At 42.5% G+C, this 27156-nt stretch overlaps 1 protein-coding gene across 1 annotated transcript in view; it reads left to right on the top strand.

Moving 5' to 3' along the window:
- Positions 1-27156, top strand: part of DMXL2 (Dmx like 2) — a 96529-nt gene that overhangs the window by 53612 nt on the left and 15761 nt on the right. The window contains 14 exon segments of the mRNA XM_088656789.1: positions 2115-2212; positions 2817-2982; positions 5012-5276; positions 7337-8412; positions 9737-9928; positions 11150-11226; positions 12294-12424; positions 14545-14793; positions 16698-16835; positions 18331-18372; positions 19894-20075; positions 23176-23306; positions 24692-24777; positions 26296-26497. Of these exon segments, the coding sequence (XP_088512915.1) occupies positions 2115-2212; positions 2817-2982; positions 5012-5276; positions 7337-8412; positions 9737-9928; positions 11150-11226; positions 12294-12424; positions 14545-14793; positions 16698-16835; positions 18331-18372; positions 19894-20075; positions 23176-23306; positions 24692-24777; positions 26296-26497 (3035 nt within the window).

Genomic DNA, 27156 nt, shown 5'->3' with positions numbered 1-27156 from the left:
CAAGTTATATCGTGGTGAGGCATCTCATCCTGCCATTATACAAATCTATGGTGCGACCTCACTTGGCGTACTGGGCATTGTTTAGGTTGTTTCACCTCAAAAAGGTTATCGTAGAGCAGTAAAGGGGCAAACAAAATGGCAAAGCTTATGGCAACGCTTATATAGGAGCTTAGGAAACTTGCATCCCCGAGGCTCTTGTAGTTTGGCAGAAGTAGATTAAGCTAATGGGAGTGTGCGAGAATGGGAAGAGAACTCTTAAAGAATGTGTCAAAATGGACTTCACCTCTTTTATTCTCAGCTTAAATGCAGGCATGCAAGACATGGTCACAGGCTGCCATTTGAAGAGATTGGCTGTAGAACTGTGGTTAAGTTGCAATATGTCCTTTGACTATTCTGAGCCTAAATCGATTTCCTGTTGGGGTTACAATCATAAAGCTCCAAAGATCTTCCCCGAAGCAAGTTTGAGCTGGTACGGAATTGTTCAAAACACAAGACCAAATATATTATTCCGTGAACTGCCCCGAGACCTCAGGGTGTAGGGCGGTATATATATTCAATAAATAATAATAATAATAAAGCTGTAGCAGCTCCCCTTTGAGGAAACATTACAACATTTGGGGCTATTCTTTGCCCCCAAAAAGGCAATGGTGTTTGGGCAGTGGGGAACATGGCAGAGGTGTTTAAAACTATTCCTGGTGCAGATGAAGTGGATAGAGAGTTTTCCTCCCTTATAATACTAGAACTCGTGGGCGTCCAATAAAGCTGAATATTGGAAGACTCAGGTAGCGCAAAAGAGAGCATTTATTTGCACAGTGGATAGTTCCCACATTGAACTTGTTCCCACAAGATTTAGAAATGACCACCATTGAATTGCTTTAAGAGAGAATTAGACAAATTAATGAAGGATGGTAAAAAAAAAAGTAAAGCACTCCTAAACATTTAAGTTCAATCAAAGGTGACTATGGGGTTGTGGTGCTCATATTGCTTTTTAGCCCAAGGGAATTTGCATTTGTCCCCAGACAACTTTCCGGGTCATGTGGCCAGCATGACTAAACCGCTTCTGGTGCAATGGAACACCGTGACAGAATCCAGAGTGCATGGAAACGCCATTTACCTTCCCGCTGCAGCAGTACCTATTTATTTATTTGTGCAGGTATGCTTTTGAACTGCTAGGTTGGCAGGAGCTGGGACAGAGCAACTGGAGCCCCGTCGCGGGGATTTGAACCGACGACCTTCTGATCAGCAAGCCCAAAAGGCTCAGTGGTTTAGACCACAGCGCCACCTGCATCCCCTCATGAAGGATGGGTCTCTGAGTGGCTACTAGCCACAATGGCTGTGTCTTTCCATCCCCTTGATCATCTTGGTTACCGTTTTCTGAACCTTTTCCAGCACTATATGTAATAGGTTTTTTTGGGATGAGGTGACCAGAACTCAACACGGTATTCTGAATGTGGTCACGCCATAGGTTTGTGTAATGGCATTATGATACTGGCAGTTTTATTTTTAATTGCTTTTCAAACTATCCCTTACATGAAATTTGCCTTTTTCATGGCCGCCACACATTGGGTCGACATTTTCATCGAGCTTATCCAATACGCTTAGAAATGTTGCATATTACGGTATTATTTTTTCCAACACTGAGTTATATCAATTTCTATATTTAAATTACTATCTCTGTATTCAGAAAAGCATGCATAGGATCAATATTGCTGCCAATCAATCAATTCTTGTTTACCTACCTACCCTGATACACTTCTTTCCTTTTGCAGAAAGGCTTTTGGGTGGGGAGCAGGAGAGAGCAGGATACTATTATTGGCAAAAATTGAAGCATTTTATTAGTTGGCTATTTCATTTAGGAGCTTGAGAAAAGCAGATACGATAGAGGTAGTGGCACCAGCGATGGCACCATGCCTTTTTGCGTCTAGGAAAGAAGGCAAAACAAAGATGGGAATATACCCTTTTGCTGCCTAGGGAAAGCAGTTGAAGGTAGGTTGGTTGGGTGAAAGGCCAGAGGCAGATCTGCAGCTCACCTGCAATTTGTGTCATTTAGTCGGCTTGCAGCCCTTACTCTCTGTGATACTGTGGACTTTTTCTTTTTCTCCTCAACACAACAGGTTGCAAAAGCAGCATTTCAGAGGAACAACGATGCTTTGGATGCTGCACTATTTTACCTTGCGATGAAGAAAAAAGCAGTGGTGTGGGGTCTGTTTCGGTAAGTCCCATTAACTTCGCCTTTCCTTCTTCCCTTGTGGTCTAAACCACTGAGCCTCTTGGGCTTGCCGATCAGAAGGTTGGCGGTTCAAATCCCCACGACGGGGTGTGCTCCCGTTGCTCTGTCTCAGCTCCTGCCAACCTAGCAGTCAGAAAGCACACCAGTGCAAATAGATAAATAAGTACCACTGCGGCAGGAAGGTAAACTATGTTTTTGTGCGCTCTGGTTTCCATCACGGTGTTCCGTTGCGCCAGAAGCGGTTTAGTCCTCCTGGCCACATTCTGGACAAATGCCAGCCCCCTCAGCCTGAAAGCGAGATGAGTGCCCCAACCCCCGAGTCGTCTGCAACTGGGTTTAACTGTCCAGGGGTCCTTCACCTTTATTTTACCTTCCCTCCAAAAAACAACGAGTTAGGATATAGGGGAAAGCTTGTACAAAATTATGGGCACTCGTGCCACCTTTCTAGTTGCTACTCTGCTTCGTTCTTCATGTTGACTCAGCAGTGAATCCCACTGAGTTTGAGGGGCCTTACTTCTGGGTGAATGTGCATAGAAGGTGCAGCCCTAATGGAAATCTCTCTCTCCCCCTTTGTTTTCCAACACAGGTCTCAGCATGATGAGAAAATGACACAGTTCTTCAGCCATAATTTCAGTGAAGATAGATGGCGCAAAGCAGCTTTGAAAAATGCTTTTGCTTTGCTGGGAAAACAGCGCTTTGAGCAGTCGGCTGCCTTTTTCTTGTTGGCTGGGTCACTGAAGGATGCTATTGAGGTATTGTTGCCCCAAATACACAGGTGCTTTTGTTGTGGTGGTTTATATGCTCTTCTATTCATTCATATATCTGTAGTACAGTCGTACCTTGGTTATCGAACAGCTTAGTTCTCAAACGTTTTGGCTCCCGAACGCCACAAACTCGGAAGTGAGTGTTTCAGTTTGCGACCTGTTTTTGGAAGCTGAATGTCCAACGTGTCTTCCGATTGGCTGCAGGAGCTTCCTGCAGCCAATCTGAAGCCGTACTTTGGTTTCTGAACGTTTTGGAAGTCGGAACGGACTTCCGGAACAGATTCCGTTCGACTTCCAAGGTATGACTGTAATCTCTTCCCCTCCCCCAAATTTTATTTATTTATTTATACTTTTCAAGTATATACATTTCACTCGTTTTATACATTTAACTGATTTTACATTTATATTGACATTTCAAAACTTGACTTCCATCCCCCTCTTTCTGCAGTTCCTTAAATCTGTTTTTAATATATTCTCCATATCCAAGTTAACTTAATTTGTTCGTTTATTCATCTTCTTTAAATATATACTCTTATAAAACTACAGGTTGTTACAATAATCCTGCCAATGTTTTTATCTGTTTATAATTTATTTATTTGTTTGTTTATTTATTTGTTATCTTGATTTCTTATTCTTCTGGTGAGTTTCGCCATTCCTACATATTCCATAAGTTTTTGTATCCATTCTTCTTTTGCTGGGACTTCTGCTTCTTTCCATTTTTGTAGTAGTCTCTGTAACATTAGAAGGATACCAATCCAACGTGCCTCTTGATTTTTTTGAAAAAGTATATCTTTGTCTGTGTGTGTGTGCGCGTGCTCGTGCTTTGCTGTTGTAACAAAACCATTCACCCTGATGAGTAAGGACGTGGGAGAAATTCTGGAAGAAAGATTTAAAATTTACTGCATGCTGTACATTGAAGGAAAACTATATGAAAATGATACATAGATGGTGCCTAACACCAAGTAGATTAGCTTAGATGTATAAATCTGAATCAGATGTGTGTAAAGAAGTAGAAGGAACCTATAATGATCTATAATGAGATAAAAACAATGTTTAAGGAAACATCCCCCCCCCCCAAAAAAAACAGGTATTCCTGTTGGAATAGGTCAGACGGAGGTACCCAGGTGTTAGAGAAATTTATGTATGCAACAACAGCAGCTTGGATCTTGTTAGTCCCAAAATGGCGAGTGAGCGAGTTCACTTAGGAGGATTGGCAACTTGAGATGGTAAAATATACTGAATTAGCAGGGCTAAGAAGTAGATTAAGAGAGCAAGAATATAAAGAGGAATGGAAATAATTGTACACAGGTAAAAACACTTGACAGGATTAAGGTAAATTCAGCACTATAACCTATATTAGAAAGGGAAGATAGGGGGGGGAGCTGAATTAAATGGGCATATAAAAATATGCAGGAAGTGCGGGAAAATTAAAAACCATGAAAGGGAAAGAAGGGAAGTCATTTAATATATTGTTATAATGCAGGGTGCTGTTGGCGGAAATGTATATTTGTAAACCTTAATAAAAATTATATAAATGAGGGAGAAATTTGATTCCATTCGCATTTTAAAGGCTAACCCAATTTGCACATTCTGAAATGAGAGGAAAGGAAGTGCATCCATCCTTTGAAAATCGCGCTTCTCCAGATTTTTTTAGTGCGGTTCTTCAGCCAAGTTCAAATGGAGAATTTGCTTTTTGAACTCTTATCCTCACTTTGTCTATTGTGTGATGCTGGTTTGTATACTGTGTAATACTAGTTTGGGTAATGACAAACCTAGACAGCATCTTAAAAAGCAGAGACGTCACCTTGCCGACAAAGGTCCGTATAGTTGAAGCTATGGTTTTCCCAGTAGTGATGTATGGAGGTGAGAGCTGGACCATAAAGAAGGCTGATTGCCGAAGACTAGATGCTTTTGAATTATGGTGCTGGAGGAGACTCTTGAGAGTCCCATGGACTGCAAGAAGATCAAACCTATCCATTCTGAAGGAAATCAGCCTTTATGTTTATTTTCTCCCTAGGTGTGTCTTGAAAAGATGGAAGACATCCAGCTAGCTATGGTTATCGCTCGTCTGTATGAATCCGAATTTGAGATCTCCTCTACCTATACTGCCATCCTTTATGAGAAGATACTGGGCTGTGAGAAAGATGGAAATGGATTCAGCTGCGCAAAACTCCACCCGGACCCTTTCCTGCGAAGTCTTTCCTACTGGGTAATGAAAGAGTACACTAGAGCACTAGACACTTTACTGGAACAAACACCAAAGGAAGATGATGAAAACCCAGGTAAAGACTGTTTCAGATCAGCGTGCCGGGGGGGGGGGGTACAGCTAGGCTGAGTCCCGGGCACACAATGCCTTGCCCACCTTGTCTGGGCCCTGGAGCCTGGCCTGGCCTTGCTGCTGCATCCCCGGCCCCTTCACTGAATGGCTGCCCAGCCAACATTGAGAGGATGCTATTGAGAAATAATATATATATGATAAGAATAATATTGGAGAAAACTGGATATTGAAACCTGCTTAACCTAAATCATATATCTCAGTTTTACAGCAGCCCTTCAAAGTACGCATCACACAGAGTATATGCAGTCAGAAGTTGACCCGGCTAAGAAAACACCACCAAGAGCGTAGGGAATTATCTCCCTTATATGAAACCCCTTACTAGCTGCATGAAAATATAAATGGTTGGGTTTCTTTAACTGAAATACAAACTGACTCTAAAGAGACTTTAAACTAAAGATAAATGCTTTCTCTCTTAGTAACATTCCAACCTTCAACCCATTCCAAACCTCCCACAAACTCCCACATAACTCCCATTAAACTACCCAAGAATTAACAGCAAACTAGCTTTATAACTAAGCAACTCTTATACTAAGATTCAACTGGGAATCTCTTAAACTGAGAACAACTGAGAGATGAATCAAACTGAAAGATCTAACTAAGAGATACAGAAGGCTTTCTGGCAGAGCCTTATATACAAGGAGCAGAGCCCACGCCTGTGGGCAATTAACAGAAATCACCTGCACCTGTTTCTCTTAAACAGACAGTATTTACATTAGACCGGCTCTAAAGTAAATTGACTATTCAAAAAATGCAACAGATGCACCCGCCAAGGGCTGTGTTGGCCAGTTTGACTTCCCCATGGGCAGGCGCGCAAGTGGTACATCGTGGCCCTGCAAACCCTCCGTGCCCCACACTTGCCCGGCAGTGTTGGCAGCAAAGGCTGGGTTGACGCAGCGGGTTTTATGTTCACCCTCTGCACCACACCCTGTGCACAGCAAAGGACACAACGCCACTGTTTCAGATTGTTAGGAAAGCCTCAGTCTTGGAAGGAATGTTGCTTCATTTCATTTACTTCTTTAAGGCACTTGGTTGGTTGGTTTTTTTTCATTGCCCTGTGCCAAAAAGACGCTCAAGGCAACTTGCAGCAAAAAATGTAACACAAATAAAATAGAAACAAATGGCAAGGAACAATAAAACAACCAGGCACTCAATACAAAGCAAACAAACAAAAATTAAAGTCCCAGCAGCCCTACAACATTGGCAGTTATCACTGTTATATAAATATAATTAATAAATTATATATAATGTATTGCTAAGTAGTAGTAATAATCGCCGTTAGAAAGAGAAAAGCCAATAGATAGCTCCAAAGCTACAAAAGAAAAAATTAAGAATCAAATAATGGGCCATAATATTGTGGAGTATCCATAGATCTCTGCCTGTCAGACTATATTCTGAACCTCCCATTTCTGATGTTCTGGCCATTGTCACTTTTTGCAACCTAATGAGCCCTGATTTTGTGAAGCAGTTTCTCTGCTTGTTTACAGCAAGGGAGTCACAAAACCTTTTTGGCGTCAGAAGACTAACAGCACGGACCCATGTTTTTTAAAAAAGGAATATTAAAATAGAAAACCATTTTAAAAGCTAATTGTGGGCACACAAAAACATGTTGACACAGTTCACAGTGGAACCAGTCAGTAAGCAGGGGTGGGTTTTTTGTGTGTGTTTTTTTAAAAATAATAATTATAAGAAATGTTTTTTGTTTTGTTTTGTTTTTTGACAAGGGGGAAAAGTCCTTTCGGTATCCCAATAATTCAAGAGGGGAGATCATTGAACCAGTCATTAAAACTTTTTCAACTTTAAAACAATTTTTTCAATGACAAATTTAGGAGGTCTTGGGGTTGGCAAAGAAATGGGGTGCACAGATGCAAGCCACAGGATAGTCACCCCTGATTTACATGTATGTATCCTCCCCTCCATTAACCCCAAAGGCTTCCCAGAGCTGCTTTCAATTACCATAGCCATTATGGCTATTTCTGATGTGTCACTAATCTCTGATTTCTCTAGTCATTGTCAAATCGTGCAATCCTGTGGTCTTCAGTTTCTACAACTACCTTCGCACTCACCCCTTGCTCATCCGAAGAAATTTTTGCCTGCCCGATGGGGCCTTTGCCACTTTAGGATTGCAAGCCGAGAAAAGCTTGATCGACAGAATCAATCTTATTGAGAGAAAGCTCTTTTTCACTACTGCAAATGCTCATTTTAAAGTGGGTTGTCCTGTGCTAGCTCTCGAAGTCCTTTCTAAACTCCCCCAAATAAGCAGCAAATCCAATATCTTCATCAAGACGGAAGAAGCCAGCGAGATTCCTGCTATGCAGAATGGTGTGAAATTGGAACCAAAGGTGTCAGGTAAAGGCAGTGCTACAGACTGGTCGCTGCCTGGAGAGAGCTCAGCAGATTTGATGAGTCAAATGGAGTCCGCAACTCTCGTTGACTGGAGTAAGCCAGCAACAACATTTGAGGATGAGCCTCTGAAACTGGACTGGGGGGAAGACAAAAGCAGTTCGCAGGAAGAGGAGGAGGACGAGAACGGTTTGCAAATGAAGGGCTCAAAACAGGAACCAGAAAGTGCAAAGCAGGCCGGGGGAAGCCCGGGCGATGATGTGTATATAGACGACATTGAAGTTGACGTGATCGCTGAGCAGCTGAAGTTCAGAGCGTGCCTAAAAATCCTCATGACGGAGCTCAGAACGTTGGCCACCGGCTACGAAGTCGACGGAGGGAAGCTCCGCTTCCAGCTTTACAACTGGCTGGAGAAGGAAATTGCCGCTCTGCACGACATCTGCAACCACGAAGCGCGCGGGAAAGGCGAGGGCGAAGTGGTCGCCCAGATAAACGGAGACCTCCTTGACCGCGAAGAAGTGGGGGGCAAGGGGGACATCGGCTCGTACGAGCGGCACCAGATCGAGCGGCGTAGACTGCAAGCGAAGCGTGAGCACGCAGAGCGGCGAAAGTGGTGGCTGCAGAAGAACCAAGCTCTCCTAAGGGTTTTCCTAAGCTACTGCAGCCTACATGGGGCACAGGGCGGTGGTCTTGCCTCTGTGAGAATGGAGCTGAAGTTTCTGCTGCAAGAATCGCAGCAGGTAAGGCCCACGGTGAGAGCCACCATGGTGTTTTAGGTTCCAAGAGATTTTTATATCTTTCCCAAACTTTGAATAGGGGTTTTCGTATTATATGAGTTAAGAATCCTCTGTGAACTTTTACCTTGTTATAGCATAGATACGTGTGCCAACCGTAACCATAACGGTTGTCCCAACCTTTGAGATCCAGTATACTGTATCAGTATTATTCAGTGCCATCCATTCTTTAATCCAGCACAGACATGCGGCTTCAAAGTACAACTTTAAGTCTGGCATGGCAAAACCACCCCTCTCCTTTGCTTCCACCAGTAATTTATATTTTATTCGTGGTATTTTCCCCCTGCCAGATAAATTTAGACAGTTCTTTTTGCCAATCTTTAAAGCGAGCTTGTCCTACTCCAATTGGTATTGTTTGAAAAAGAAATAGCATTTTGGGCAACACATTCATTTTTATGGCTGAAATTCTGCCTCATAATGACAATTGTAACCTACTCCAGGTCTCCATATCTTAATTTATTTCCAAATTTTATTGTAGTTATTGTTATATAAATTAATATTTTTGAGGTTTGCCAAATACCCAGATACTTTACTTTTTTTGTTATCATCAGACCCGACCTTTTTTGTAATTCTTGCTTTCCTTGTTCATTCATATTTTTAACCAAGAGCTTTGGTTTTTATTTCTTATTTGATTTGAAACCTGAAACTTCACCAAATTCATATATTTTCTCGACGTTTTAACAATACATTCTATTGGGTTTTCTGTTAGAATGACTAGGTCATCAGCAAAAGCCTTCACTTTGAAGGACTTGTTACCTAACGTTATACCTTTTATTTCTGATTCATTTCTTAGAGCTATCAGTAAAGTTTCTAGTACCATAATAAATAGTAGTGGAGAAAGGGGACACCCTTGTCTTGTTCCCTTACTTATTGGAAACATATTTGAGATTTCACTGTTTATGATAAGTTTCCCTTTTTGATTTTCATAAATTGCCTTTATCCCTCTTCTAAATACTCCTCTTATCTCCATTGTCTCCAGTAGCATTGTCTCCATGGTAAGGCCAGTTTCCTTTCCTTTTGCACAGCCTTTCTCTTGGTGGTTCTACTTCTGTCGCAGTTTTAGAAGCAATGCCATTTCTCAATCAATTCCATTCATATTATATAAGCTGGGGAGAAACTGTAGCCCTCTACATACTAGCTGGACTACAACTCCCATCATCCTTGAGCATTGGCTATGCTGGCTGGGGCTGATGGGACATGTGTGATCTCAGAGCGCTGCGATGCTCGTAGTCATGTGACACTTTTTTGGGCTGTGTTTTTGTTCCACTAGGAAACGACAGTCAAGCAACTCCAGTCGCCCCTCCCATTGCCCACCACGCTACCGTTACTGTCAGCAAGCATTGCTTCAACAAAGACGGTTATAGCCAACCCTGTGCTGTATTTAAACAACCACATCCATGATATCCTTCATACTATTGTGCAGATGAAAACGCCACCCCATCCTAATGTTGAAGACGTAAAGGTAACAAACGGGGAAATGAGCTTTTAGAATGTGAAGAGTGCGGTTTGGTGCGTGTTGTAGCAAGAACCCGGGTAGCTTGTCATGGTCATAGAGTGGTTATCACACTGTATTGTGGGCATGGGAGCACTGTGGTCTAAACCACTGAGCCTCTTGGACTTGTTGATCAGAAGGTAGGCGGTTTGAATCCCTGCAGTGGGGTGAGCTCCCGTTGCTCTGTCCCAGCTCCTGCCAACCTAGCAGTTTGAAAGCACACTGGTGAAGGTAGATAAATAGGTGGCAGAAAAGTAAACAGCATTTCTGTGCGCTCTGGCTTCCATCAAGGTATCCCATTGCACCAGAAGCGGTTTAGTCCTGCTCTCCACATAACCCAGAAATCTGTCCGTGGACAAACGCTGGCTCCCTCGGCCTGGAAGTGAGATGAGCGCTACAACCCCATAGTCGCCTTTGACTGGACTTAACCATCCAGGAGTCCTTTAAAAAAGAAAAGAAAAAAGAAAACCATGGAGAGGAGAGGTGAACTATGTATGCCACCTTGAGCTCCTTGGTGGAAAGCAAGATATAAATGAAAAATAAATAAAGGAGAAAAGAGTCGTATACACACAGGGGCTTTATGGTCTAAGCCCTCTGCTTGAACAGAGTAGGACTGTACCTGCCTGACATTTGCATGTGTCATAAGGCAAAGCAAAACCTTGCTTTGTGCAGGACTCAGACTGAATACTAAAGAACAACAAACCGCTGAACCCCACATAAGAGCAGCAGTTCTGTTCTACTTGCAAGATCTGCTGAAAGGGGTGCATCTTTAGTTACTCTGAACCTGCAAAAGGCTTAAAAGACTGTGGGTCTTTTTTTTATGGGTAAAAAGGTAAAGGACCCCTGGGCAGTTAAGTCCAGTCAAAGGTGACTCTGGAATGCGGTGCTCATCTCACTTTTCAGGCCAAAGAGAGATGGCATTTGTCTGCAGACAGCTTTCTGGGTCATGTGGCCAGCAGGACTAAACTGCTTCTGGCGCAATGGGACATTGTGATGAGTGCCAGAGCACATGGAAACGCCACTTACCTTTCTTTCATGGACACTTTGTGCCTCCCATGCACAGCCACACCTCCAAAACAGCAACTTTTCATGGAAAATCAGTTTGCCCAAAAGTTCAGCGCCGTGCTAGTTTGCAAAAGCATATATTATTTACACCCCTGTAAAATAAATGCTGCATTTTTCCTCTTTTAGGTGGATACCCTCTATTCATTAGCCGCTTCCCTTTCTGCATCTATTTACCAAGCCTTGTGTGACAGCCACAGCTACAGGTAATCTCTTTTCTGTGCTTAGTAGGTTGTTTGAGGACTCTCTGCTTCTGATCAGGGACAGTCTAATAATTCTAAAATTAAAAAGTGAGATTGTAAATTGTAGTCCAGAGTAGTCATAAACTGTGTAGTCACTTGCTTTATATAGTCTCATCTTGCATGTTTGTGACGGTTGTTCTGAATGTTGACAGTGGTTTTAAGGCACTAAGCTCTTAGTGGAATCAGCATTTTTAAAAAGGCTGCTCCTCCCAGCTAGTGTGGTAGAGCAAAGAGCCCTCGTATCAATTTATTTTGTAATGAAGAGAATAATCACATAGACACTGGTCAGAAGAATAAAGAATCTTTCTGCCTAATTGTAAACAGGAATCTTTGGATGAAACCTGGTTGGTGCTCATGGAAAGTGTTTTGATCTGGAAGAGGTGTCCACTAATGGAAGAGGAAGGGAAGATATTTTTGCCTGTTTCTCCAGCAGTCCCTCCACCAACTTTTCTGAAGGGTTGCCTCACTGTCTGGAGCTGATCTGGGGGGATGCAGGGAGAAGGGGTAATTGGCAAAAACCACCTCCCTTCTCCTTCCATTAGCAGACACTCCACTGGATCAAAAGCCTTTTTGTCACTTGGATTCTAAGGTAGGTTAAGCAAGTTCATGGGAGGAAAGTTTGCCTCCCCCTTCTGTCTCTTCAGCCACCCACTGTGGGGAGTTGGAGTTGGGGGGCTTTTCTGAACAATATAGACTGGGTGGGTGGTGGCTGCTGGAGAAGGAAAAGGATAGAAGCTTGCTTAAGTTCACTTACCTTTAGAGCCATGCCCAGTTTGGGGCTGACTCCTTCTTCTCCCAGCAACCCTCACTCTCTAAAGAGGCCAAAGAGCATGGGAAGTGATGCAGACAGAAAAAGACATGAAACTTTCCTTTGGTGAACCGCCTTAAGTTTCTTACCTTAGGATCATATTCAGTGAGTCCAAATGGGCCAATTGGAGCCCACCCTTTACGTGCAAAATATTGAAATGGAAATTAAGACTCAATTGCCATTTTTTGTCATATTAACAACATCAAAATCAAACTTATTTTAGCAGTCAGACAGAAACAAATCAGTTTACAGGAATGGTTTATCAAGGACTGCTTTTGAGTGACCGTCGCAGACTGAGGACAGAGAGCATTGAAGAGCACGCTACGCCAAATTCATTGCCTGCACAGTGGCCTGGTAAGACAACTCACCTTCCCTGACAATATCATGCAAGTGCTTCAATAGGTGTACAGTCATACCTTGGTTGTCGAACAGAATCCGTTCCCGAAGTCTGCTTGACTTCCGATAATGTTCGACAACCAAGGTGCGGCTTCCGATTGGCTGCAGGAGCTTCCTGCACACAATCGGAAACCGCCAGACGTTCGGTTTCCAAAGAACATTCACAAACCGGAACACCTACTTCTGGGATTGTGGGATTTGGGAGCCAAAACATTCAAGTCACAAGGCTTGATCCAAGGTACAACTGTATAGGCTCGATTCAAAAACCAAGCCAAACCATGAAGCTGAGGAAGCTTAACTACTGTTTGGCACAATGCCTGCATCTACAAGCCATTGTTTGTTTGCATATACTGTTGGCAGTGATTGGCCATGTGGCTTGTATTCCTGCATGTAGTTAAGATTCTGTTTTCATTCTTCCACTGGATTTCTTCACTGGCCAGTTATGAATGACCACCTGTAGATCATCTGGGAACCATATAGATATACGGAAAAAGGAGTTAGATAAAATCACTATAAATTGTTGTGATGGTTCGGAGATAAAATCACTGTAAATTCGGATGATTCTGAGGTTTAATTTGAAATCAAGCTGGATTTGAGTTTGTTGGTGTCTCTGGCAATCTCTCTTACATCATGGATGTTGGCTCATATTATGGATGTATGATCTTTTATTGGTACTGTTGCTGCAGGTTTGTCATGGTCTTTGGCTAGAACAATAAACTTAAATTGTATAATAATTAGGGGAGGGCTAAGATTTGATTCGTATAAATTAGCACAGGTATGTAAGAAGTTACCTTATACTGAGTGCATTGCCTGCACTGATGGGCAGTGGCTCTCCAGGTTTTCAGGCAAGAGTTTTTCCCAGACGTATCTGGAGATGCCCGGAATTGAACTGGAAACGACTGCTGAGCTACAACTCTTCCCCTGTATGCAAGTTGTGTGCAGATTTATGTGATGGGCAAGGGCACCTTTTCAGTAGCAAGCAGTGCCTCTGCATATAGGCTCACTTCAGCTCGATGGAAACCCTGCAAATCATGCGTACAGAGCCTACGTGCATGGAACTTGCAGAATTGGAGATGTCAGGCACAATCCTGATCTCTCACGCAAGCACAGTTTTGTTAACTGTCTGTCTGCCCGGGGCTTATGTGATTACTGAAACGCTGCTTGGATGAAACAAACCAGTTGCACGATTTGCCCAGTTTACAAGGATATCCTGTTGAATTTGCTAATGCCGTCAGTGTCCGAGTAATGAGGGGATTTGGAAAGCTTCTTTGAGGTAGAACTTCCCTCCCGTCTCACCCTCAACTGTTTTTCACTGTCCAAGTGAAGACACTTCCTTGGCAAAACTAGGAAGCATGATCTCGAAAGCATGTGCTTTCCTCAGGAGACAGATTTGATATCTGATTGCTGCTTGGTAATAGTTTTTAGCTCCAGTTTATTGTGATGCTTCTTTTATAAATGGGGTGGAGGTAGTGGTTTTGTATTGTTTTAATGTAACTGTTTTCCTTTTATAGAAAACCCAGAGAACAGTACGGTAGTTATTGGGTATCTTCATAATTTGGCACATATATAAAATGGGTTTATCAATTTGTCTCTAAAATGTAATTTGGAAGGAGACCTGAGAAAGTACTGCTCAATACTCATTCTGTCGTCTCGACCACTTTGGGTTCATGTTTGCGTGATCATATCTCAGTGCATTAAGTGGAGATAGTTCTATTATTCTTATTGCTGTTATCTACCCCCCCCCCCAATTATTTATATACCAGTTAAGTGCCTGGGTGACGTCTAAGCGGTTCACAAGTGTTGACCACTTACAAAAAGCATGTATAATTAAAACACACTATAACAATTTAATCAAAACATTAAAATAAGCACCCACTATTCAAATGTATAATTAAGCAAGTAGTTAAAACAGGAGATTCCAGTCAGGAGACCAGAAGGGAGCTTGTCTAAACAGGTGTGCCTTCAAGAGCCGGTGGTGTGCCAATACTGATGGTGCTTCTCATATTTTAGCGGGGAGAATGGACACACACATCATAATCTAATGTGCCCATCATCTCTTCTCATCTTTGTTTTTGCAGGTGTGAGCTCACTCATTAACCTCTTAAATACAGCCCAGGATGAGGACCATCCAAAGCTAAATGTCTTGCTTTGTGAAGCTGTTGTAGCAGTCTACCTGAGCCTGCTGATACACGCTCTGGCTACCAACGCTTGCAACGAATTGTTTCGACTAGCAGCCCATCCCTTGAATAACCGAATGTGGGCTGCTGTCTTTGGAGGAGGAGTAAAGCTTGTGATCAAACCAAGGCGGCAATCGGAAAATATTCCAGGTAGTGTGTCTCCTAGAAGACTGTAAACATCGCCCGGGGGGGGGGGGGGGCGTTGGGAATGAGAATTTTGTGAGTTACAATACAAACCTCAAAGCGCGATCCTGGAATCTGAAACACTTTACTTATACTCCTTTTAATCTTGGGGCTATTTTGCTCCTTCACGTCACTGTGGAAGCATTTGATGTTCTTGAACAGGCATCCCCAAACTCTGGCCCTCCAGATGTTTTGGTCTACAATTCCCATCATCCCTGACCACTGATCCTGTTAGCTAGGGATCATGGGAGTTGTAGGCCAAAACATCTGGAGGGCCGCAGTTTGGGGATGCCTGTTCTTGAAGCATCCTCCTGCATCAGAGATGGAGAATGTGTAGCTCTCTGGATATTTGCAGGACTCCAACTCCCATCAACCCCTGCCAGCATGGCCATTGACTGGGGTTGGTGGGAGCTGTAATCCAGGAACATCAGGAGGGCCACAGGTTTCTCATCCCTTTCCAGTATGATGGGGAAAGGGCTTCAGAGACCCCTTGACTGCATGGTTTTCTGGGTCGATTGTATACATTTCTTTATTTGTGAAAAGGGGGCTGCTCCACAAGCTCACTTTGGATGCTACCTTCCTGGCTTGCTGAACTAAAGCTTAACAAGGCAGGAATGAGCACCAAGCCTGCACATTCCACCTTTGCCCTGCCGATATACCCTTTGCATGTTGGTTTCAGCGTTCTGATCCTGATTAACTTAAGCTGCTGTTTCCTGTTGCATCCCAAATAAGAAAGTGTGATCTAATACCATTTTACTAGCTGGCATCCTCTAGGGCAGGGGTGGCCAACTCCCAAGAGACTGCAATCTACTCACAGAGTTAAAAACTGGCAGTGATCTGGCAGGTCAAAGTTGTTGAAGTTTTTATTAGGAAGGAGGAAGGCCCATTTTGGGGGGGGGGGGTTCGGGTCAAAGTTGTTGAGTTTTTTTCAGGGAGGAGGTAAAATGTTGAGCTTTTTTTAGGGGAGTCACAGTAGTTCAGCTTCTTTGGGAGGAGCCAATGATCTAACAGTGATCTACCGCAGACGTCCAATGATCTACTGGTAGATCACGAGCTACCTGTTGGACATGCCTGCTCTAGGGGGAAGAAACTGACAATACCTGCCAAGCTACCAGTAACTCATCAAATGTAAACTCCTGTAAAATAAGCATTTCCCAATATATTTTTCACTTCATTTAACCCACTTTGACAGCAGTTATTCTCAGCTCAGCCCTGTGTGCAGAAGGGTTCTGGTTTTTTGTTTTGGCCCTCCCTTTTGTGGCTGGAAATTCCCTTATTCCAGCGCCGTTTCCCGCTGCTATCCTGGATTGTTAGATATACCAGAGACCTGGCATCCCCAAACTTCGGCCCTCCAGATGTTTTGGGCTACAATTCCCATCTTCCCCATCTTCCCTGACCACTGGTCCTGTTAGCTAGGGATCATGGGAGTTGTAGGCCAAAACATCTGGAGGGCCGAAGTTTGGGGATGCCTGCCGTAGACTGTCCCCGGGACAGGTGAGGCTGCTGCTAATCCCTTATTTTCAAATCCGAAAGTTGACAGCTACGATAGTCCTTATGGCCACAAGGAAAGGCTTGACTGTCCGTGGGCAACCAGTGGTAAAATCTCAGGAGATGCTAAGTAAGGATTCCAGGGGGTGAGCTTTTGGTCTGTCTCCTTGCCCGTTTTTCTCCCTGACGGAAACGGGACAAATTGCATGCAAAAATATAGTATATATGTTCTTGCAAGAGCTGGTTTAGTGATTGATATATACATCCATGTTTTATATGCTATCAGAATATACGCAGATGCTTTTCCAATTTGTTTACCGCTTCTGAGTCTCTAAGCTGCCGCAGACAATCAAGTAATCAGTCTCCTAATCTGTTCAATTCAGATAAACCACAGTCCTTAACCACCAACGTAGAAAATGTAGTGTCCTTAAAAAGTCTCCAGTCATCGCACCAGGTTGCTTTATCAAATAGCAATGAAATGGCTTCTGGCTGTGACTCAGAGCGTCTATGCCAGAAGGATGGTGAGAGAAATCTGGGTGCTGATTGTTGTGCGTGTTTTGTTTTCCATTAGAAACATGTTCCAAACTGGATATTTTTGGCATGGATTTTTGTTTTTCGCTTTCCTGTTTTTGGAAGATGCTCTCCTCCTTTATCCTCTTTTCTTCATAACTGGGGATTTATGATACAGGTTTATCATAATGGAGACCAATATTTGAACTGTGTTTCTTAGTTTTGGATCAGTTTTTGGTGTGCTGCCTGTTACATGCAAGTTCTTTTTATACTTAAATACTAAGGGCTATCTCCCCTGCTCTCTTTGGTTGCCAATAAAGTAATCTGTCTCCTAATCTGTTAAATTCAGATAAACCACAATGCCTAACTTCTGTGTCTGCAGTGAGCGAGTTGTGAAGTTTATATGACAGTAAGAGCTGTTCGGCAGTGGAATTTGCTACCAAGGAGTGTGGTGGAGTCTCCTTCTTTGGAGGTCTTTAAGCAGAGGCTTGACAGGCATATGTCAAGAATGCTTTGATGGTGTTTCCTGCTTGGCAGGGGGTTGGACTGGATGGCCCTTGTGGTCTCTTCCAACTCTATGATTCTATGATTCTATATGCATGATCTTATTTTTTTATTTCTCATTTGTCCCATTGTGATCATGCTTCTGCAGTAGTTATGCTTGCAGTTTGACAACAAACCCTTTATACCTGAAGGAGCATCTCCACTCCCATCATTCTGCCCGGATACTGAGGTCCAGCACCGAGGGCCTTCTGGCGGTTCCCTCGTTGCGAGAAGCCAAGTTGCAGGGAACCAGGCAGAGGGCCTTCTCGGTGGTGGCGCCTGCCCTGTGGAACGCCCTCCCAACAGATGTCGAAAAGGAAAACAACTACCAGACTTTTAGAAGACATCTGAAGGCAGCCCTGTTTAGGGAGGCTTTTAATCTTTAATAGATTACTGTAATTTATTTGGGGCGGGGTATAAATAATAATAATAATAATAATAATATATTATTATTATTATTATTATTGCTCTTGCAAGCTCTTACTTTATTTACCAATATTTGTATGCCACTTAATAAAATAAACATATCTGAGCAGTTCACAAAAATGATATGAAATATTCATTAAAGAGGGATGTATTCAAAATGAATATATACTTTTAGAACATTTTTATTTAAAACGGGCCTCCCACTTCTATTATAGTTTGACTCCTACCCTGACAAAAATGAAAATATTTATTAAAAATATTAATAAGGAAGTAGCTATGAAATCGGAAATGGGTGTATATATTATGTTGTTTGTGTGTGTTATATTTTTATTTTAGAAGATTTTCAGATCTTGGAAAATTTCAGCTCTAACTACTTCTTTTGTTTTAGTTGACTTCTCTCCTCCCTCTCTCCCTTTCCCTCTCTATATATTTAATTTTAAACAACTGGTTGTAGAGTTAATTTCTTCAATCCTCCTCCCTGTCTCATTCCACAATGCCCTTTTCCCTTCTAATGAAGACAAATTTCTTTAAATCTAGTAGCTGATCCAGTTTCTGATGATACAAAGGACATTAATGAAGGTCTGTAAAGATGTGCACTGTAGCCAGACGTTACTTGTGTGTAGGAATGGGTAGTCAAGTGATTGCCCGTTATTTCATCATGGTCAAATATTGTCAGATATTCAATGAATCTTAAGAATTGCCTTGTGGCCAAGCGGCAAAGTAAGCCTTAGCTATTGACTGTCAGTTGTAAATCCAGGTAGATGTAAGTCTCAAATGGAACAGAGTAGTGTAAATTTGGCAGAATAGGTGAGTCGCAGAAGCATTGACTTTGCTACTTACCTAATTGCATTCAGAAGGGATGCTGGTGGCGCTGTGGTCTAAACCACTGAGGCTCTTGGGCTTGCCGATCAGAAGGTCGGCGGTTTGAATCCCCGCAACAGGGTGAGCTCCCATCGCCCTGTCCCAGCTCTTGCCAACCTAGCAGTTCAAAAGCACACCAGTGCAAGTAGATAAATAGGTACCACTGTGGCGGGAAGGTAAACGGCCTTTCTGTGCGTTCTGGCATTTGGCCTCATGACCCGGAAAGCTGTCTGTGGACAAATGCTGGCTCCCTAAAAAGCAAGATGAGCTCTGCACCCCATAGTCCCCTTTGACTGAACTAAACCATCCAGGGTTCCTTTACCTTTTACCTTTTTTATTGACTTTTTTCCTTTCCTTTTGCAATTGCTATGCTAATTTCAATGTAACTTCATCTTTAACTATGTTATAACTGTTTGCCACAACACTGCAGGTTCCTAGACTTTAATACCACTATAGAAGAGAAACTTTTGTTAGCACACAAATATGAACCATTGAATTATTTTTAAAAACAAAATTATCTGTCCTTATGTTTCACAGTAACATGCTTCCCCACCCCCTTTCATTTTTTTATTTTATTTTTTGTAATCAGAGTAGATGTCTAAACCGTTGAGGATGTAAACCTTTTTTTGGTACTTTTCCTGATAAGCTGATTTAAAAAAAAATAAAAAATAATTGACTGATGTTTGACAATATTTGACCAGTGTTAGATGAGTCAGCCTGTTGACTATTTTCCAGCTGTCTTAATTCCTAGCCCCACCTGTGTTAGAGAGAAGATCTGTACTTTTAAAATGTGAGCACACTTCATTTCGAAAATAAGTGTAATCTTCAGTACAGCTTGACCAGGGTTTTGGAGAGGGGAAAATAATCCAGTTTTATCTGCATGACGTTAACATTGAACAAATACCTAAGCAGCATTGTAAGGAAATGCAGTTCTAAAACTAGGAGGCTCCTCTGATCGAATTAATTTATGCATTGCTATTTTTACTCATCACATATGAAGTAGTTTTCTACTTGCATAGGATCTGTCTGAAGATTACAGTTATCTCCACCCCACCCACCCCTTTTTAAAGATATGGTCTTGGTACCAAATAGCTTTATCACCGTTTGTTTTATATTTTCAGTCTAACAACTCTGATTACTTGTGCACTTTTGATTAGGATTGAAATGCACACCCACATCATGATTAAAAGTGCCGGTTCGTGGCCACAGTTGTAGCTATTAAAAACCCTCTGTGTTCAGCCCCTCCAGTTCCTTCGGAAGAAATGGACAAGCATCGCCGCAGGTTCAACATGAGAATGTTAGTGCCGGGAAGGCCAGTCAAAGACAGTGCTGTCCCTCCACCTGTGCCTGCAGAAAGACCGTCCTACAAAGAAAAATTCATCCCTCCGGAACTCAGCATGTTAGACTATTTTGTCGCAAAGGTAATTATTTGTATTTATCTTAAGATTGCCTAATTCCCCTCCTTCCCTTTAAATGAAGCCACCATTTCATATGCAGTGCCCATAATCACCTTTAAGAAGTTAAACTAAAGTATAATTTATGCAACTTTGCTCCTTGCAAACAGCTGGAAAATCTGATTTGCTGGGGTTTGGATCATTTCTGATGGCAACCATATGTGAAATGTATGTATGTGTGTGTGTATACAGTCGTACCTCGGAAGTTGAACGCCTTGTGAGATGAACATTTTGGCTTCCGAATGCCGCAAACCCAGAAGTGAGTGTTCCAGTTTGCCAATGTTCTTTGGAACCCAAACGTTCGACGCGGCTTCCAATTGGCTGCAGGAGCTTCCTGCAGCCAATCGGAAGCCACTCTTCGGTTTTCAAACCTTTTGAAAGTCAAATGGACTTCCGGAACAGATTCCATTTGACTTCTGAGGTACAACTGTATATGTATATTTGATTGACAACCCTATGCCCTTTTAAAATGTGGGGTTTTGGTTAGTGGGTTGTTTTTATTTTGATTATATATTTCGTGACTTTATATTTTAATTTTGTTCTGTGAACTGCCCTGAGACCTCTGAGTATAGGGCGGAATAATAATAATAATAATAATAATAATAATAATAATAATAATAATAATAATAATAATTGAAGGGGAGCAGGGGTTACAGAGTCCTAGAGTAGGAAGGTACCTCAATGGTCATCTAGTTGAACCCACTACCGATGCAGAAGACCCAGCATCCTATGGCATCCCCTGCTAGGTAGCCATCCAGCTTCTGTTTGGAAATCTTTTAACAAAGGAGTATTCATCACCTTCCCTGGCAGCCTGTTTCACTGATGATTAATGTAAACCGTCAGGAACTTATTTCATTTGCTTCAGTCCCACTGGTTCGTGTCCTGCCCTCCAGAGCAACAGGAAAAACAGTTGGCAACATCAGGTACCTCATGGTCCTTCAGATATATGAAGGTTGCCATCAGACTGCTTCTCAATTCCCTCTTCTCCAGGTTAAACATTCCCAACACATTCATTCATTCATTCATTTAATTTACATACCACCCTATACCTGGGGGTCTCAGGGCAGTTCACAGAATAAAATAAAGATATAAAACCACAAGGTACATAATAAAAATAAAATATAACGAAGGCACCAGGTGAACTTCCCTTGAGAGAATAGTCCACAGACTGGGAGCCACTGCAGAGAAGGCCCCACTCTTGTGTTGCCACCCTCCGGACCTTTCAAAGTTGAACACATGTAAACTTTCCCCATTGTTCTTGGTCTCCGAGGCCCTCATCGTCTTCCTTTGGTCACGTTAGCTTGGATTAAGATAAGTTAACGCAGGGAAGTTCACTGAGGTGTGGTTTCATGTCCCCTCTTAACTGCACAGTAGATAACTGAGTACCCAGAAGGTTTATCTGGAGAACGGGGAGGCCTTCTGGAACATTGAAAAATGAGAACCGGGGGGGGGGGCACTACTGGAGGAAGCAGTAACCGTGTGTGAAGTGTGCAGGGATCCTTTTGGCCCTGGTGGTACCTTCCTTGATCCATACTGCACTTTCTATCCGTGCTTCTAACGTTGTGGTTTTTTTGGGGGGGGGGATTTGCCCCTCTTAACATTCCCTTTCAACTTCCTTCTTAGCAGTCTCCTCATTTGGGGGGAACCAGCCCAGGAAGGTTCATAGATCTGTGGACTGAACCACAGATCTATGTCCTGCTCCCTAGGACTGGTTTGGTAGGACAGATTGGGGGGGGGTGTTTCTGTTGGGATTACTATACACTGGCGAGCTACACAGTTTGAGCCAGGCTAATGATGTTACTGGGTATGTTCCCAGGAGAAAGGAAGTCCTTATCTCCTTATGCTCACGTGATGTTTTTCACTGTCCTCTGTACACTTTCTCTTTCAGCTGTGCAAGATGCCAGACGCTACGCTGCATCTCTCTCTATAACAGTGATGGGCACCCTTTTGAGCTTGGTGTGTCAAAATTCGCCAAAAAACCGAGCATAACTCAAGTGGTGTGTCACTTCGAGAAAAAAACCATAATTTCGCGATATTTATACTTTCAATAACAAAAATGTATAATTGTAATATATAACTGTATTTAATAAACCAAAAACTAATTATTTAACCAAACCAAACCAAAAACCCCTTAGTTATCACAAAGTGCCCAGAGTTGTTGAGCTTTTTGGGGGGAGCTGCTGACCAAAGTTTTGGAGTTTTTTGGGGGGATGCAAAAGTTGCTTTGCTTTTGGGGTGGGGGAATGCCCCAAAGCCGCTGCGCTTTTTTGGGGGGGAAGAGAACAGAAATAAATGACGAATAATACCTTCGCTGGAACTAACACGCAGCACTGACATAGCCTGCCAAAGCGCCAAAAAACCCCAGCACAGAACGGGTTAAAAACGAACGCTGTTACATCCAATCATAGTCTGCCAAAGTGCCAGAAAAAACAGCACAGAAAGGGTTAAAAAACCAATCTCTGGCTACCAGCAACAACAACAAAAAAGGATCCGGATTTTAACAGCAGGAGATAAGCTGTAGGAGGAGCGGGAGAACAAATGGGGGGAGGGAAACAACAACAACAGCATGAATGGGCCAATGGGGCGCGTGCCAGCAGTGAGGGCTCTGCGTGTCACGTCTGACACACGAGTCATAGGTTCGCCATCTATAATAAAGTAGTTAGACACTACTTATTGTTGCCTGTGTGTTGTTCTTCAAGCTGAAGGCAATCACAATTTGCTGCACTCCCGGACTCACAGGTCCAGGTGTGCTCTGGCTTCTGTTAGCTGCGTGGGGCAGACTCACATCTGCCCCCCCCCCCCCCGGCTACGGAATGCTAACAGTTTCGCCATAGAATCTAGCCTGGATCACAATCCTCTGCCATCCCTTGGTGGTAGATTGGGGGGGGGGGTATTCACAATGACGTCCACTCTGCATGCTTCCTTCCGAGTTCAGCATTGTGGCCCGTGATTCCTATAATGAAGATTGTGCCTTCTTCCTGCACCTATGAATCGAAGTAACATCTGTGGAAAAAAATGATGCCGTGTAAAACATGTCTTGATATCTCGCTTTGTCCTCTCTTTACAGCCATTCCTTCCTTTTTCAGACAGTGGTGTGATGTATGATTCTGATGAGAGCATCCACAGCGAAGACGAGGATGAGGATGCTTTCCTCTCCGATATGCAAATCCTGGAGCACAAGGATGCCAGCTCCTACAGGTAGGCAGCATCAGGGGCTGAAATGGATGCAGGCAGAATCTTCAGCTTCTCTTCTGATAAAAACAGTGCTTTTTTTCTTTTTCTTTTTTAAAAAAAGGCTTAGAAAAATCACCATTTTACAGCTCAAATTGGGAGAAATAAATGCAGCAAATGGACAAAAGTACAAAGAACGTGCATTACCTCCTATTGCACACCTGACAGCTCACAATAACTTCGACATTGGCATGAGGTTGTGTGCGCTAACATCTTTCCGATTCCTCCCGGAAACACCGGGAAAGGAAAGGAAGCCATCATTGGAGGTTGTAACAACAAAACTGACCAATCACCATTCTAGATTCCAACTCCTACTTCACACATTAAATGCTCGCTTCCGTCTGAGATTCAGGAAACAACGTGACAGGAAATGAGGCCGCCATCGGGGGTAGCAACGAAACTGACGATTCACCGTGCTAGAGAAGAAACTAAAGATTTTAAAAATTGTAGTTTCTTCTCCCGTTAAATTCACAAAATGTTTAGGGGTATGCGTACCCCTGCATCCCCCCCAGAAAAAAGCACTGGGTATAAACTAAATTTCCTGGGGGTCCCTTTTACTAATTTATATTTTAATAAAGGGACTAACATTTTAGAAGCACTTTCTTACAAAAGAGCATACGGTATTCTAGTCAACAATCCACTTCATCAGATGCTAAGGTGGAACTGCAGAAAGGGTAGCATAAATACGACTGTATCTATCAGGGTGGCGACATATTTATTGAAGGGATAGACATCTGAAGGGTTATATTATATTGCGTGTATCGGTAATCTGCCTTCATTTCTAGGTGTGGTGCCAGAAGGGGGGAACTTGGTTTCTTTAAAAATCTGGTTTTCTTTTGTTTTAGTTGCCGAGATGTATCAAAAGCAGATGTTGTTTTCATGCTTTTATAAAACATTTTTTTAAAACTATATTAAACAGTTTTCTAGCTTAGGGTGATGTCCAATATTAATCGCACTTTAGAGTAGACTCATTGAACTGAGTAGAATGTTCTGAGTATTATTAATGCTGGATATCACCTTTGATTTGCTTGTTAAAAGCGAACCTTAAAATATAACAATGTGTTCTATCCAGTGCTAATCCTACAGAGAGTAGGCCCATTGACATTATGTCACATAACAAACTTAGGTTCATTCATTTCAGTGGGTCTATTCCAAATCTGACTTAATATCCTGCAACCCCATGTTCTGGCAATTGAGCACTCAGTTCTTGAGCACCTTCAGATCCAGCTTCTTTGGTGGAACACATTTAAAATGCAGTTGAAGGGGTGGTGCTAAACACCAGCTGTTGTAAAGAGAGAGAGAGTTTGTGTTGCACTTGATAACATTACAATTGTTCCCTTTTCCCCCTGCAGCTGGGCCCTTATCCATTTGGCGATGGTAAAACTTGCTCTGAACAATATTAAGAACTTTTTCCCCATTGCTGGTTTAGAAATACCTGGTGAGTTGCTCCATGCTTTGTGAAAACAATTCTACGTGAAGAAGCAAATCCTAAGTCCAAGCTGAAGCACGTTTACTCAAAATTAAATGTGATTGAATTCAGTGGTGGTAATAATAATAATAATAATAGTAATAATAATAATAATAATAATAATAATAATAATAATAATAATAATACAGTGGTGCCTCGCTTAATGAATGCCCTGCTTAACGAAATTTCCACTTAACGAAAGGTTTTTTCTAGTGGAGGTTGCCTCGCTAGACAAATTCGTTTTATGAAATATTCGTCTAGCGAATCGCGGTTTCCCATAGGAATGCATTGAAATTCAATTAATGCGTTCCTATGGGCAAAAAAAAATTAAAAAAAAAATTCAATGCATTCCTATGGGATTCGCTAGACGAATTTTTCGTTATAAGAAAAGATCCGTGGAACGAATTAAATTCGTCTAGAGAGGCACCACTGTAATAATAATAATAATAATAATAATAATAATAATAATAATAATTTGTTATTTATACCCCACCCATCTGGCTGGGTTTCCCCAGCCACTCTGGGCAGCCTCCAACAAAATATTAAAATACAGTAGTCTATTAAATATCAAAAGCTTCCCTAAACAGGGCTGACTTCAGATGTATTCACTTATTAAAACATTTATATACAGTCAAACTTCAGTAGTCAAACGTAATCTGTTCTGGAAGCCCGTTCGGCTTCCTAAACATTCGACAACCAAGGTGCGGCTTCCGACTGGTTGCAAGAGCTTCTTGCACTCCCAACGGAAGCCATGTTGGACGTTCGGCTTCCGAAGAATGTTCAAAACCCGGAGCATTTACTTCCAGGTTTTTAAGCGTTCGGGAGCCAAAAGGTTTGAAAACGGAGCCGTTTGAGAACCGAGGTTTGACTGCACCACCTTTCTTCTATGAATGGCATGCAAGGCACCTGAAGAGTCATTGCAAAGGAAGAACATCAAGCAAGATAACTTTTTTATAAAAAAATCATTCTACGTTTCTGGGTAGGCTGGTCTACACAAGAATATTTTTAGCAGGTGCCAAAAGGGAGTGCAGTGAAGGAACCCTGCCTGATGTCAGTAGGCGGGGAGTTCCAAAGTATAAGATGAAGTTCTTACAAATGCAGAACAGGTTTTATGTGGCACTTCTGCCGATCGAAGCGCCCAGGTGGGCATATATGGGGGTAAGGTAAGCTGTTCCCAAGTTCTTAAGGGCTTTATATACTACAGTAACACCTTGAACTTGACCTGGTAGCAGCCAGAACAGATCGCTGAGCACAGGTCTTGCATGCTGACAAGGTCTCGCTCCTGACAGCACTCATGCTACAACATTCTGCACTAACAGCAGCTTCCAGATCCAAGGACAAGGGAAGTTTTATGCAAAGTCTTATTCAGGTCTGTGCACGGGCCTTTGTCCCGAGTCCTTCTGAGGGGTGGGGGGGTGGGTGTTGTTGTTGTTGCCAATGCATACAATTTTCTGTGGATAGTTGCTGAATTTTACATTGCTGTTTTAGATCTTCCAGTCACCTCGCCGCTGGGTATCGCTGTGATTAAAAATTTGGAAAATTGGGAACAAATCCTTCAAGAAAGAATGGACCAGTTTGAAGGCCCACCACCCAATTATATCAATACCTGTTTCACTGAAGTGGGAATAGGACCAGGAGCAGCTGCCGCCCGAATAAAAGCAATGGTTGACCCTGAAAACACACCATTCAAGTAGGTCCCCCACCCCCATGGAAGTAGTGCTGTGGGCTCTAGTAGAAAGTGAACCAGTTTTATTAACAGACATGATAATCTCAATTAGGGATAGGGAACTCATAGCCCTCCAGATGTTGTACTTATTTATTTCTCCTTAGACGATAGCAATCCCCAAAGCCATTATGGAATAAAGCTCGAAATGTCTGTGACCTTTATTTTTTATTTACGTTGTGGTATATGGTGGTGCTTTGTTGATTTCTTTCCTGCTTTCAGCAGTTTCCTCTGTTATGGTTTTGCGTGGGCTTTTAATGGGATAAGAATCCATAGAATGCATTATTCACAGAGGCTCTTTGTGGACCCGCTTTGGGGAGATGCCTCTTGTGTTCTGCAAAACTTGAGAACAGACTGTATACACTTTGATCTTTTTGTGAATGAGCAGGCTTTCCATGTGACCAGCGTTCCTTCATGAACCTAATCTATAGGCCAAGACACTCCCTATCTTTCATTTTCCAGATCAAACGCAGTTGGTGGGTCCTTAGGATTAGAACGGCACAGAAGCAATGTGTTTCTCCCAAACCATTCCTGTATCCTCTAGTATTTTATTTGGCTCTTTTTATCTTCTTCCAGTTTTATCCTTCCTTGCATTTTTTCTTTTAAAGAAAAAGAATTCTACAGTA

This window comes from Zootoca vivipara, chromosome 13 (assembly GCF_965207765.1).
Source record: "Zootoca vivipara chromosome 13, rZooViv2.hap1.1, whole genome shotgun sequence".
NCBI classification, from domain to species: Eukaryota; Metazoa; Chordata; class Lepidosauria; order Squamata; family Lacertidae; genus Zootoca; species Zootoca vivipara.
Note: the sequence above shows the minus strand (reverse complement) of the source record. Positions and strands in the feature narration are given on the sequence as shown.